General features: G+C 40.5%; 1 protein-coding gene across 1 annotated transcript in view; it reads left to right on the forward strand.

Annotated features, from left to right (window-relative positions):
- Positions 1 to 14903, forward strand: part of MYO18B (myosin XVIIIB) — a 625429-nt gene that overhangs the window by 512808 nt on the left and 97718 nt on the right. Inside the window, exons 39-40 of the mRNA XM_075825873.1 lie at positions 5654 to 5791; positions 8458 to 8643. Coding sequence (XP_075681988.1) covers positions 5654 to 5791; positions 8458 to 8643 — 324 coding nt within the window. The remainder of the gene's footprint in view (positions 1 to 5653; positions 5792 to 8457; positions 8644 to 14903) is intronic.

Below are 14903 nucleotides of genomic sequence, written 5' to 3' on the forward strand. Positions count from 1 at the left end.
TGCCTAGTACGGGTGTAACCATTGCAGCACCTACCGATCCTGGAGGCTGAGGAGGCTTTCTGCTACTATCTGGGGTTTCCTTTGTTCAGATATGCTGCTGTATATGGCACTTCTACCCATCCCTTGATTTCTGATATTATACAGTACTGTGATCTGCTCTACTGTAACTATCTACTGTAACTCAACTGCTCTTGCATTACTGCAGTTTGGTTTACTGTCAAGAAGGTCTGTGTGGAAGGCACAGTTCTGAATTTGCTATGGGGCTCAAAAAAGTCTAGTTACACCCCTGATGCCTAGTATATATTTCATAGTGGAATGGTGACTTTGGCCATGGACATATTTTTTGGAAGGCTGCAGGATCCACCCAGGTGTAGAAATATATCAAGAGGGTATTTTTTTCCAGCATAACAAAAAAGCTGCAATATTTAAACCCATACAGGGGTCTATTTCAAGAATAACCCCTGTGTGGGTTGAAACGTTGTATCTTTTATTGTCATGCTGAAAAAAATAGTATTTTGATATATTTCTACACCTGGGTAGATGCTGTCGTCTTCTTCTAAAAAGTCTGTTGTATTTGGTCCTGAAGGGTTTCCTGGACATTGCATCCCTATTTTAACCCCTTGAGAAGGAAGACCTTATGAAAGTAGTGTGCCGTAGACACCGTTTTTGTTTGGCCATGGACATGTCCAGCAGATTAACTGTTGCATACTTGCTTGAATAGGTGTTTTAAAGCCCATGTACGCAAGCGGGCTTCCTTAATAGCGTTCACTGAAACAACCGATGTAAGTGACATAACAGCAATTAGAGAAACCCATTTACACGAAACGTCATCGGCTAAATAATCAGTCTGAATTTGTTTAATCAAAAGTTGTTCAGTGAATATACACCAGTACTACAGTAGAAGATAATGGTAAAGATGAATATTTATAGGCCTCAATGTCCTGACGATGAACTTATAAGGGCTCATGCACACGACCGTAGACGTGTGCACGGCCGTGATTTTCGGGTCGGCCAGCTGCGGACTGTCAGCCGCGAGCCGCCCGCAAATCGCGGGACATGCACATGGCCGCGCCCTTGGCCGCGCCCATTATTTTCAATGAGCCCGGACCGCAGAACACGGCCGTAATAAGACAGGTCCGTTCTTTCTGCGGTGCGGGCTCCCTGGCCATGCACGGACCGTAAAAACTACGGTCGTGTGCACGGCCCCATAGAAATTAATGGGGCCGAAATTCTCCCGTGGATTTTCGGGGGAATTGCGGCCGCAAAAACACGTTCGTGTGAATGGGGCCTAAAAAATTATCCACACAATGAACAAGCATTTTATCGCTTATCATTCAGTTTCTTCACCTATTTACATTGAGACGTTATTGTGCGGACTTTATTGTTAGCGTTAGTATCTAAAGATTATCTGGCCGTGTAAACGGGCCATAGCTATAATAGATTACATGGAGACACTATAACGAAATTAGGATTTTTGTTAATTTTTCTTTCTCACCACAGGTCTGTTAAAAATAATGGTGCATTTACTTGAAGTCTTATTTTATAAACATTGTATAGTGTTTTTTTTTGTTTGTCTTATAACACGCAAGATTTTACGTATTTAGAAAGCATGGGTACTAAAATTAGAATTAACGAGTAATACTTAGCAATTTATAGTCAGATTATGTATTTTGGCTGAAAAAGAACAGCAATAGGAAGGAGTTTACCTATCAACAAAGGAATAGTAATTATAATTGTAGAGTTTTTGTTCCTTTACTGTCACTCAAGTGATTACCGTTGCTTGCAGGAATTATTTCCATGTAATCAATGTAACCTGTAATTTTAATCACTGGTCACTGGAATTACAGGTTGGCTGATAAAAGGAAATAAAATGTATTCTTCTTTTATGTCATGTTCAGTTGTTGTTGTTGAGGATTAATACGGTTTTCATGGTTCTACAGATCTCTATTAATTTGGTACTATGCAGCACCCTGACAAGTGCCAAACATCTCCTATTTTGGGTTAGTTTTCAGTTCAGGTTAGAAATGTGGTCTTTTTTTCCTACTGTGTAAGAAAAGTAGAAAAAAGCAGACAGCATTGTGTGTGTGTGTGGTGCAAATCTTTACAGGGGCTCCGTCCATCTGGCCCCCAAATCAAGACCAGCAGAAGAAAATAATGGACAGTACTCACGTCTAAAAGCAAAAAAGTTGCAGATCTAGACATGCAACATTCTGGCTCAGTAACCTTTCTCAAGTACGACCAGATTAAATTTACAACTTTTTTTGCATGAAAATGTGAGTGCTGTCTAAATTTTTCTTCTTATGATGGTCTTGTGTATGAAAAGGAAAGTGAAAACTCTCAAGGCACATTTTGTGACAAAGTATAGTAGAAAATGTACAAGAGTTTTCCAAAACCCAATTTACATTCTGCACGGATTTGCGGACATTCTGCCATACATGTTGTGGATGTCTATCGGATTTTTGCCACAGATTTCACTCTTTGCAATACAAAGGGTTTAATATGTGGTGTAAATTGTGGCAAAATCTGTTCAAAATCTGCATGTACCTTATACCAAGGATGGAGAATGGGATCAACACATTTTGAGGATCAGTCCCGGCAGTCAGACCCCCCTGATTATAATATTAGGAGTAGGACCCTTCCCATTTGTTCATTGCACAGTGCCACTTATGACCCAGCACTACGCAGGAACTTCAGCGAAGCCCCATTCATGTAGATTGTTGCCTGCAGCCGCTTCATTTTATTACTCGATGGCGTCCCGTGGCTAGACCCATACTGATGAGTAAGCAATACGCCATAAGATTTTAAGGTTGGGGAAAACTATCACCAAGTTAACCCTATTAACTTGGTGAATTATCACAGTGCATTGAAGACACACATAAGTGACAAATTCAGCTCCAAGAGTTAGATTCTGAAATGCTCACACTTGGTAGAATAAGTGATACAAATAAGTACATAGGGGGTATTCCTTTTATTTATATATATATATATATATATATATATATATATATATATATATATATATATAACATGGACATGGTGCTCTCTCTAGGCTGTGCATGTAGAAATGGACTGTCAATTGTTAATATTGCCATTTAATATGTCTGCCCAACTGTTGATGTAACCCTCAAAATATTTCTTTTCAGTCTCTTATTGTGTACATATGTGCACGAAAAACAATTCTATTTTATAGATGAGACTTTAAGCTCCTAGTTCAGATCAACTCTGTATTTAATGACCTACCTATCCATTATTAGAATATCTGTTCTGCTTCCGATTTTTCGGCCGTTTTTCAGGAAGTTTACGGGTCAAAAAACAGCTGAAAATAGTCAGTGTGTACATACCCTTAACCTTAGGCTTTCCAAAAGCACTAATTCAGCTCTACAAAATAACCTTGGTCTTCATTAGGGCCCTTGAGTATAATTTGTTATTGTAATAGCTATTCATATTAGAGAAAATGTATGTTGAATAAAAAGTCCATCAAATTCAACATTTTATACTTACAAAACCCCAGATTATCCAGAGAAAGGCAAAAAATATACAGCTGAATAGCAAAGGCCCAATTTATCATAAAGTGGAAAAGAGTCCTTCCTGATCCACTACAGGCAATTCGACTGGCGATCAACATTCTACATTACTGCTGGTAACCCTGTATATTGTGCTTCTCAAGGAAGATGTCTAACCCTTTCTTAAATCTATCCACATTTTCAGCCATTACAAAATCCTGTGTGGGCAGGTTCCATAAATTTATGCTTCGGACAGTAAAGTCATGCTTTCGAACTTTTTGATGAAATTGCACTTCATTTAACTGCAAGCAGTGACCATGTGTTCTCTGTGGGGAGTGCAAAAAGATTAACTTATCATATTGTTTTTTATAGGGGCCATATATAAACATATCATATCTCCCTACAGTCTTCTTTTCTCTAGGGTAAATAAGTGCAATTTTGACAACCTTTCTTCATAACTGAGATCTTCAATACCTGAACTCTGAACTCTCTCCCACTCTCTGATATCTTTTCTTATGGAGTGGTACCCAAAACTGTACTGTATACTCAATATGCAGCCGCACCAGTGCTTAAAGGGCTAAAATAATACTTTCTTTTCCCATGCCTTTCCTAATACAAAACAATAACTTGTTAGCTTTTGATGCAGCAGACTGGCATCATATGCTATAATTTAGTTTATTATCAACATAGTAAATGCACACAATTGATGTATATATTTTTTTACTTACATCAAGTTGTTCCTTGCTATTTTTTGCCAACAGGTCCACCAGTGTCTCCAAATTATTATCAGTCTTGAATCTAAAATGTCAAAGTTTTACTTTATTTCTTAACCAGTTCAGGACCGGGCTATTTTGCGCCTTCAGGACCAGACACCGTTTAGCCATCTTTAGCACGTGTTAGTTAAATGGCTATAACTTTTTTATTTGTTGGGCTAACGACGAGATTTTTGCGAAGTTTTTTCCGTAGACAATGCAGGTTTCTTTTTGTATCGTTTTTATACACACCTTATTTGCTATTTTAGAATTTTTATTCATAAAGTTTGAAAATAATAGTAAAAAAATAAGCTTTTTTACGTTTCAGCTATTTGTTTTTGGTAATAACAGTTTTACCCTAAAATAAACCCCTTTATTTGTGATCGTCATTGTCTACCGTAAATTTTAATATATTACATGTCTATATTAGGGTAATTGGGTCAGCGCTAGCGTTACAACAATGATTGGCGGGGGAAACGTTTTTTTTGGGGTGGGTATTTTATGTGTATTTATTATTTAATTTCTTTTTGCACTTTACTTTACTATTTTTTTATTACTATGGTCTGTCCCTCAAAGGTCAAAAAAGACCTTTGGGGAACTTTATATATTTTTTTTCTTTCTTTTACACCATCTTTTCCACTGTAACTGGAGCTGCACAGCAGCCCCAGTTACAGGGGAAATCAGCCCTCTCATAGTGACGATTGTCACTAATAGGGCTGTGCTGGGTCTAGTAAGACCCAGCAGCAGTCTGCCACTAACGGCATCCCGGCGATCATGTGACCAGTCACATGAACACCGGGATCAATAGAGACAGTGGCGCGGCCGCTGCCTCTATTCCTATACACAGTGCACATTGAGCACTGTGTACAAGTGATCAGAGAAGACAGAAACAGCGAAAGCTGTTTCTATCTTCTTCTCAGGGTCCCCGGCAGTCACTGACAGTCGGAGACCCAACATTCAGGTGTCCGATCGCGCGGGCAGCAAGTTAAAACCCGAGCCGTAAAAAGTCTATCGCTCGGGTTTTAAGGACCCTGACCGCTGGCCGTAAAAATACAGCCAGCGGTCGAGAACCAGTTAAGCTTTATAATGAATTTATTATGCTATAATTGTGAAAACATGTATGTTACATTATTTCTTTGCTCTGTTATCTCCTAAAATACCATCATAAACTATCATCTGGGTCATAAGCTGTAATATTTAGTAAAGTCCGTCTATCATTTTTATGTATTGTATGTATGTTGGTTTGGGTGACTCTGAAAGAATTCATTTATGAAGTTCTAATTAGTCAATGTTCTATAATGTAATTGAAACCTAATAGCTGTGTGGCTAAATTAGAAACATTATTATCAAAGCGATTTGTACTCATTAACTTATTAATATATTTTTGGGTTTAAACAGCTGCAGGCAGCCCAGAGCCGCATTGACTATTTGGAGCAATCTATGGTGGAGCGTTCAATAGTGAGTCGGCAAGAGGCAGTAATTTGTGATATGGAAAACAAGCTTGAGTTTCAGAGAGCTCAAATTAAAAGGTTTGAGGTAAGTAATGTTTTCAGCGAGTTGGTCTTGTTACAATACTTAGGGTATGTTCAAACGTGGCAGAATTCCACATCGAACAGGCCGCAGTGGAAATCCACAGCAGTCGTTTCTTCCTTTGGTTTCTATAGCTCTTTAGGAAACTTAGTTTAGACATTGCGGAAAATAACAGTGCAGAATTTAGGCTGCGGTTCATAATTTACACTCCACAGCATGCACAGTTTTTTGCGGAGAAGCAGCAGATTTTCACGGCGGATTTCAGCTTTTGCAATGCAGAGGCTGAAATCTGCAGCAAGTCCGCTGTGATATCCGCCTCGTCTGAATAAACTGTAAAATATGCAAATTTTGCTGCAGATTCGTTGCATAATTGCCGCGAATTTGCAAAAAAATCTGAAGCTAAAAATTTCTGCCACGTCTGAACATGCCCTTACGGTTCATAGGAGCCATGTGATTATTTATCAAATACTCATATCAATCATTATACCATGTATGAGGGGGAACAGGGTTGCCAACCTCCATTTCAGAAATTTCTGGACAACTGAGCTAAAATTCACGGACAGACCAAAATTACAAAATCATTGCCTATGCACTGTGCAGGGTGCTAGGATTGGCTCACCAATCACAGTGAGCTTGTAGCTTTCCCCCGCTAATTTAGGTGATGTTTTCTGACTAGAATTGTTCACTTTCCCTTTTTTTCTCTATTTGGCCCAGACTACTGTGGCGACTTATTCCAGCCATAACTCGTCTCTGCAGAATTTTACACACAGACATGTTGGTTTCTCGCTTTTCCAGCATCCTTCTCACGTACACCCCATCCTCTAAACAAACTCGTAATACACAGTGTCCCAGATGGTAATAATGATATCTCAGTGCTCGACACAATAAAAGTGCCCCATCAGTAACCATGCCCCCTGCAGATAAGAACACACACAGCTCCCCCTTTCTAGATAGCCCCACAGCTCCCCCTTGTAGATAGCCACACAGCCCCCCTTGTACATAGCCACACACAGCTCCCCCTTGTAGATAGCCACACAGCCCCCCCTTGTATATAGCGCCACACAGCTCCCCCTTGTAGATAGCCACACAGCCCTCCCTTATATACAGCTACCCCTTGTAGATAACGTCACACAGTCCCCCTAGTAGATAGTGCCACACAGACCTCCTTGTACATAGCGCCACAAAGCCCCCATTGTAGATAGCCACACACAGCCCCCCTTGTAAATAGCCACACACAGCCCCCCTTCTAAATAGTGCCCCCTTGTAGATAGCCACACACAGCCTCCCTTGTAGATAGCCACACACAGCCCACCTTGTAGATAGCCACACACAGCCCCCCATGTAGATAGCCACACACAGCCCCCCTTCTAAATAGCGCCCCCTTGTAGATAGCCACACACAGCCTCCCTTGTAGATAGCCACACACAGCCCACCTTGTAGATAGCCACACACAGCCCCCCATGTAGATAGCCACACACAGCCCCCCTTGTAGATAGCCACACACAGCCCCCCTTTTAGATTGCCACATACTGACCACCTTGTAGATTGCCACACACAGCCCCCCCTTGTAGATAGCCACACACAGCCCCCCCTTGTAGATAGCCAAACACAGCCCTCCTTGTAGATAGCTACACACAGCCCCCCTTGTAGATAGCCACACACAGCCCCCTCTTGTATATAGCGCCACCCCTTCCCTTGTAGGTAGCGCCGCACAGCCCCCCTTCCCTTGTACTTAGTGCAAACAGAGCGTCAGGAGGAGGAGGTGGTCATGCGGCGAAGCGAAGAGGCGGAGGATCACTTTTGACTGGGGTCGGTGATGGCACAGTGAATGGATCGGTCCTCTCCCGGCACCGACCTCACTTGGCAGCGGCCGGCCTGCATATTTTCAGATTCCGCAGAATCTGAGAATATGCCCGGCCGCGGCCTACTATTCCTTTGCACTGCGCATGTACATTTTGGCGTATGCGCAATACAAAGTTCCGGCAGACTGCAGAAAAACCCCGGACGGCGCTTTTTTCTGCCGGACGCTACGGACGGCAGAAAAAAACACCAATTTTTGCGGACTGTACGTAAATTTACGGACGGTTGGCAATCCTGAGAGGGAACAAGTTATCTGCAACTACAAATGAATGAATTCTAAAAAAAGAGTAAAGGCCTAGGAAAAACAAAAATACACCTGATGGGAAAAGCAACAATATAAATAAAAAGAATATCCAGGTAGTAATATGCGGCAGTGGAGAATCACGTAATGGAGTCGTGGAGAAATAAACATTACAAGATTAAAATATAGTGAAGGCGTGCATTGTGATCCAAGTACTAGAAGTCTTCTAGAAGCCAGAACTTTTGTTGGTACAGTAAGCCATCCTGAGAAGTAAAGTTATTAAGCCGCATAATAGGGACATAGTGTGAATGTTGACTCAGACATTTGTTAGCACTATACAGCACATGTACAGTACCATTTTTCTATATTATCCAGTTAATTAACAGTATATGTAATACACAAAAAAAAAAAAAAAAGCTGATGGACCCACCGCATGTTACATAACATATTCATAATGGATCCCTTAAAAAAAAAAAAGTCTAAGAGTAGTTGATGTTCCCATATTTACAATGGAGGAGTAGTATAACTTCAATAATATATATTTACTGTCTTGCTTTGACTCTGGATCCAGATGTTGATTCTACGTTTGAGAGACAGTGTTATAAAGATGGGTGAAGAATTGGAGAATGCGGCAGACTCTGAGGCACGAGAGAAGGAAAATGCAAAGTATTATCAGATCCGCATGGAAGAGATGAAAGCTGAGATGAATGAGCTGATGCAGAGAGAGATGGAGGCATGTCGGAGACGTGTGGAACTGGTAAGTGCAGATCTTTCAACCCTTCAAATCACGCATACAACTTAATCATATTCATGACCATAGCAAGGGCCTGTTGTGCTTCAGGTGTAGCAGAGCTCAGTTGCAGTATTTTTCACAATGAGTTGTGATATCACAATGTGTTATGACTTTGTCAAGTAATCGTGGCAACTCTGACTAAGGGTTAATATACTACGACTAAATTTGCAGTTTTATTATACAGATAAACATGTATAATATAAGCTGTTGTTATGTCATCTCCAACAAAGATAACGGAGGATGTATGAAACTTTGAAAGTTCGATTGATCAGTGTTTTCTATTATAGAGCTATATTTACCGCTTAAACGACATTGGGGACTTTAATGTAGACAGGGCCAGCCTTAGGATAAATGGCGCCCCGTGCAAAATTTTCATTCAGCGCCCCACCCCATCATACAAAAAATGCCCCATAAAAAAAGTATAATGCCCCCCACAGTATAATGCCCTTTTTAGTGCCCCAGACAGTATAATGCCCTTTATAGTGCCCCCACACAGTATAATACCCCCTTTAGTGCCCCCACACAGTAGAATGTCGCCTAAGTTCCACACACAGTATGTTGCCACCTGCAGTGCCCCTAAACAGTATAATGTCCCCTTAGTGACCCCCACACAGTATAATGCCCCCTTCCACACCCCTGGGTGCCACACAGCCCCCTTATAGATAGTGCCCCCTGTAGATTGTGCCATATAGCCCCCTGTAGATTCTGCCATACAGCCCCCCACCTCCCCCTTGTAGACAGGATCTCCCACCTCCCCTTTGTAGATAGTGCCATACAGCCTCCACCTCTCCTTGTAAACAGTGCCATACAGCCCCAACCTCCCCCTTGTAAACAGCGCCATAAAGCCCCCCAATTCCCCTTTGTAGAACGTGCCATACAGCCTCTCACGTCCCCCTTGTAGACAGTGCCCCCCACCTCCCCCTTGTAAACAGTGCCATACAGCCCCCACCTCCCCTTTGTAGATAGTGCAATACGGCCCCCACCCCCTTGTAAACAGCACCATACAGCCATCCCCCATGTAGACAGGGCTCCACACCTCCCCCTTGCAGACAGTGTCCCCTAAACAAATAAAATGGAAAAAAAATACTCACCTAGGTCCTGTTCCCGTGACGAACGGAGCTGCTCCACAACGCTGACAGGATCCTTGCGTAGGCTGGCGTGATCCAGTGGCGCCATCATGACGGCCTGCCGAACGGCCTGTAGCCTATGGCAGAGCAGGGAGATACCTCAGATAGTGAAATCTGTAGTGAAAATCCGTGGCAAATCTATAACATGCCCTTAAGCCCACAGAGGAAAAATACACATGTACGGTATTGTACTGTACTTTTTACTTTGCTACGAATCTACCACATCTGGACGTGACCTAATTTGTATATACAATATACAAAAAATTCATATTTTACATAGAATAAATAAATTAATAATATACCTAATATCAGTATGAATAGCTAGCACATCTAGTTATTCGAGTATTTGTATTTGATAGTGTTGCAAACTGCGTCTAATTTTCTTAAAATAAATAAATATATTTATTTATATCCCAGGGGTTCAGAATCTAATTTTAGAAGACTGGAGAACTGTGAACCATTCAGCATTTGTGGTGTTAAATGTCGGCGTGATTGCATCAAATTTGCTGTTTGCATTTCCTCCAGTGAGAGCTGTGACCTTAACTCAATCTGACTACTTTTTATTACCTCGATTTGGAACACTATTCCTTGTAATAACTGATTGCTGTCAGGTCAGCGTATTAAACACTGGATGCTGGTATTAGCTCGTAAACCAAATCTCCTGGGCCAGCACACAATTTAGTGGAAGTGGAAATTGTTCGCATTCGGTTCGTCAGATGTCATTGGCTGCACAATGTCAGGACAGGATGGGGGGGATCGAGCTAAGGGGGTTTTGCATTAATATGGTTGATAGATGGCCTGTTATACTCTGGAATGCATTTGTCAGTGGAAATATTATACGGCATTCAGGTACATCTTTTGATGTGACATGTAAGAAGAGAATATTTATTTCCTTGTGGGTGTTATTATTTCCATTGTTCAGTGAAATTGCCTTCTCAAACCGCTTAATTTGCGTCCTATGAAGTGATAAACGAAGGCAGTCAAATACATTTTTACTGCTGCAAAGAAGCACGACAGCTATTTATTTAGTGACAAGGAGGCACAATGTGTCACGGATTTAGTTGAATGCCGACCCAGTGACAACTGTCATTTTACATTTGCAATAAACATAGCAAACCAAAATGTGAATACCTAAAAATGTACACATCCCATTATGCAGATTTGACACAACAGAAGAAAGGGCAACTATTTTTTATTTTCTTAAGCCTACCAAATATGGTGGATATAACCAGATGAATAAATATTATCAAAAGTGTCTGGTTTAGAAAACCCATTTTTAATTACCCTAGCGCATTCCAAGTTCTTCATTTCTAACCCTCATGAATTAGCCGGACCACAGAGCAAAGCCGACCATCCTTTAACTTTCTTTCTGCTCTCTGTAAATACTGTATATACAAGATGTAGGAAATTATAAAATCTACATTAAACCTTTTTTTAAAAAAGTAAGGCATGGTCCTTAATCGTCCACTGGTGGTCTGATGGTTAAGCTTTACTGAAACTTGCATTAAATATCAATTACTGTGGCAATAGATGTAAAGATTTTCTTCCATTTTATGGAATGATCCATTGAGTTCTTACTCATATATTGTTACGCAGGTATTGATACTTCGAACAGTACACTAGGAGACATGTCACCATTTTACAATCTTGTTGTGGTTGAGATTTAGGGTTATCTTAAACATGACCAAATCTCTATGAATTGAGATTCAAGATGTAGAAGGTGGTCCCATCCATGTTGTTGGCCATAGTGGGCACATTTTGAAGATTTTACATTGAAATATTAATATTAGATATGCAAAATATTATCGGTTCTTTGAAGGGATTAATAAATATTCAACTCACATATTTGATCTAAGTCTTTACTACTTATCCATGGTAGGGATTGCAGAGTCAGTACTTCAACTTTTGGTGAGCAAGAAGTTCTTTTAACACAATATGACCAAAGGATGCCCAATGGGGTAGTCCAGCCCGAAACTTGTTTTATTTAAGGAACCAAATAAAAGAATTGAAAACTTATAGAACTTGTGGCTCATTGAATTTTGACGCAGCACCAACTTTGCAATCCCTACTTTGAACAAATAGTGATACCTTTAGGAAAAATGATGTCAGTTGAATATTTATTAAATCCTTCAAAGAACCAATACTACTCAGTGCTGCTACAAAATGTCTAATATTACTATTTAATGACAAAATCTTCAAATTCTACTCACAAACTATGCCAAACATCATAGGTCGAATAATCTTTTAAACCTACATCTTTTAAACCTATAATCCCTACCTTTGACAAATGGCCATACCTTCAAGATACCGGACCCCAATCCGGGAGCAACTGGCTGCAGATTATAGAGTTCTGTTTGGTTTGCATGGGAGTTGTTATGAACATAGGTGAATAAATGAACAGAATGAACTTAGGTGAGTACAAACCCATCTGAGCTCAGAATCTTTTCTATAGAACAGCTCCCAGTGTTGCCCTTAAAAGTGTTTTCTTGTTCTTTCCTTTTGGAATTCAGGGCCACTTTCACACGGCAGTATTTTAGTCAGTAATTTGGTTCAGTATTTGTAAGCCAAAACCAGGAGTGGGTCCATAACACGGAAGACGTATAAATTTTTCCTAGATACTGTTTCTCTTTGTAGTTTCCATTTCTGGTTTGGGCTTCCAAATGCTGATCCAAAGTACAGACCAAAATACTGTTGTGTGAAAGAGGCCTACCCGCATCATTTATCTCAAGGAAGTTTTTCTATTGAAAATAATGGTTTAGTTTGATCTGGATTAATCACATGCTCTTTAATCTAATAGAATACAGAATGAGCTAAGCACTCAGCCTCACTATACCATTGAGTCTTCCTTATTTATCTCAGTTCTGGAGATAAACATTTATAATATAACTATCATCTACAACACATGTAAAGGGATACCAAACCTAGACATGAATTAAAAGGAGATAGTAAACACGTTTTGTTTAACCTCAAAAACTTCCCACAGGCTCTCATAGTCTTGTAAAAGGTCCATCCCCTCCAAATCGTCTTAATGACTGTTGGGTTCCAACTTGGAGGGTGGATTTTATTGACAGGGGAGGCGCTTAGCTTGCCTTATCTACGATTAGAGACTGAGGGAAGGTTCTTGCTCCAGCAGGCTGCCTCCCAGGCTAGTGAGAAGAAAGGGACACAAAAGCGTTTTCTCCTGGGACACATATTAAAGAAGAGAATGTCATGGTCAATGTTGCTATTTTTGTTCATTTTGAACATTTAGTGTCAACGTTAACTCTTTACAACATATATAACATTATCCAGCCTCTTATGTAAAGTTACTCTTGTAATGCAACAGTATAACGATTGCCATATTTTCATTATATATTTTAGCAATATTCAATGCATGACACCTTACGTAGTTATAGAATGCCTATCATCTTCATACATTCTCTGAAAATCGCCTTCAGGTGACTCAACATGTGGCCCCCTTGACATGAAAATATACAGTTGTGGGAGGTGTAGTGCGCTCTGAGGTGCCATATTTTTTCCAGTACTTTATTTATAGGCTGCCTCTTGGATATTCTGTGCAGCTCATAATTTTGTCCTGTGCTGCATGTTTTATCTCCTCTCAGTTGGAGACTGAGGCAACCGATCAACTTGAGACTTGGCCCTGAAGCACACAAGCAAGTTATGTTTCACAGCCCAATGGTTTCTGCTGCAGCTCATGTCCTGTAGCCTGTTAATATAATCCAAATATTTTATTTGACCCTTTGAGCAATTAGATTAGCTGTCTTTGCGGTGCTATATTTTTGGCTTCCCAGTAAATCATGTGACTGAGCTCATTTTACAGCAGAAATTCCATTACCATTTTTCTTTTAACTGTGTGGCATATATTGTATATACCATCTCAGAAACCTATGTTGAGTTTTGAGAGGAAGTAGGATTAAAAATTAAATTAAAGTAAAAATTCATCAGAACAGCAATTCCATCATATACATATTTATTACTGGAATCACGCTGGCCTCCGATTATTCATAAAACACAGAACTATATAATAATCATGTGTTTTTGCAAGTTCACACCAAAAAGACTGAACAGAAGCAGCTTCTCCGAAGATAATAAATCAAGATATTATGGTATTTTGCATTATTATTTTATTTTGTATTAGTATTTTATTTACCTTTTTAAAGTATCTCTATACTTAGGCTTCATTCACACGACAGGGAAAAATGACCGTGTAATGGCCATTTTTTTAACGGCCATCACACGGTTGTTTTCAGAACAATGTAGTTGTATGACTGTATTCACACGGCTATGTTTTTAACGGCCTGTGAACACGGGCCGTCAAAACATGTCCTGTTTTTGGCGGCTATTTTCACAGCTAAAGGGCCCTCGTAGAACTTAATGGATCTGATTTTAATGGCTGTTTTAAGGAATGAATCCTTGTGATGGCCGTTAAAAATTGATCCTGGCCTTCACAAGAGGATTTCCCAGGCACAGCACTATTTTATGCGCTGAGCCCAGGGAAGCCCTTGACGTCACTGTCCATATATGGACAGTTATGTCAGGGCTTTCAACTATGAAGTCCCCGGCCACACCATCGCAAGCTCTCCATATATGGACAGTGACATTAGGGACTTTGAGATGCAGGAATCTCTGGCCGGAGCATTGCCCTAATCACGCTATCTACTGGGGAGGGTGGGTGTAGCGCTACCCTCAGGGTGGGGTGTGGGTGATGCCATCTACAGGGGGTTGGTGCTATCTACAGGGGGGTGGGGTGATATTTACGGGAGTGTGGCACTATTTATAGGGGTATGCGGTGCTATCTACTGAGGGGGGTGTGGCACTATCTTCAAGTGTGGTGTGGCACTATGTTAATGGAAACTGTGGCACTATATAGGCACTATCTAGACGGGAAAATGACGCTATCTATATGGGCACTATGTACGGCACTATCTACATGGGCACTGTGGCACTATCTATGTAGATATACCTTCTGTAGCTATACCTTTTGTAAAAGGGGCAATATATGACAAAAAAAGGGCATTTGGAAAATAAAAATCTGAGGGTACAGCTCTAGCCTTTTTAAATTATAAAGAGCCTAACAAAATCTGTAAAAAGTTATAA

The sequence above is a fragment of the Rhinoderma darwinii genome, chromosome 1 (assembly GCF_050947455.1).
Source record: "Rhinoderma darwinii isolate aRhiDar2 chromosome 1, aRhiDar2.hap1, whole genome shotgun sequence".
Classification (NCBI taxonomy): Eukaryota; Metazoa; Chordata; class Amphibia; order Anura; family Rhinodermatidae; genus Rhinoderma; species Rhinoderma darwinii.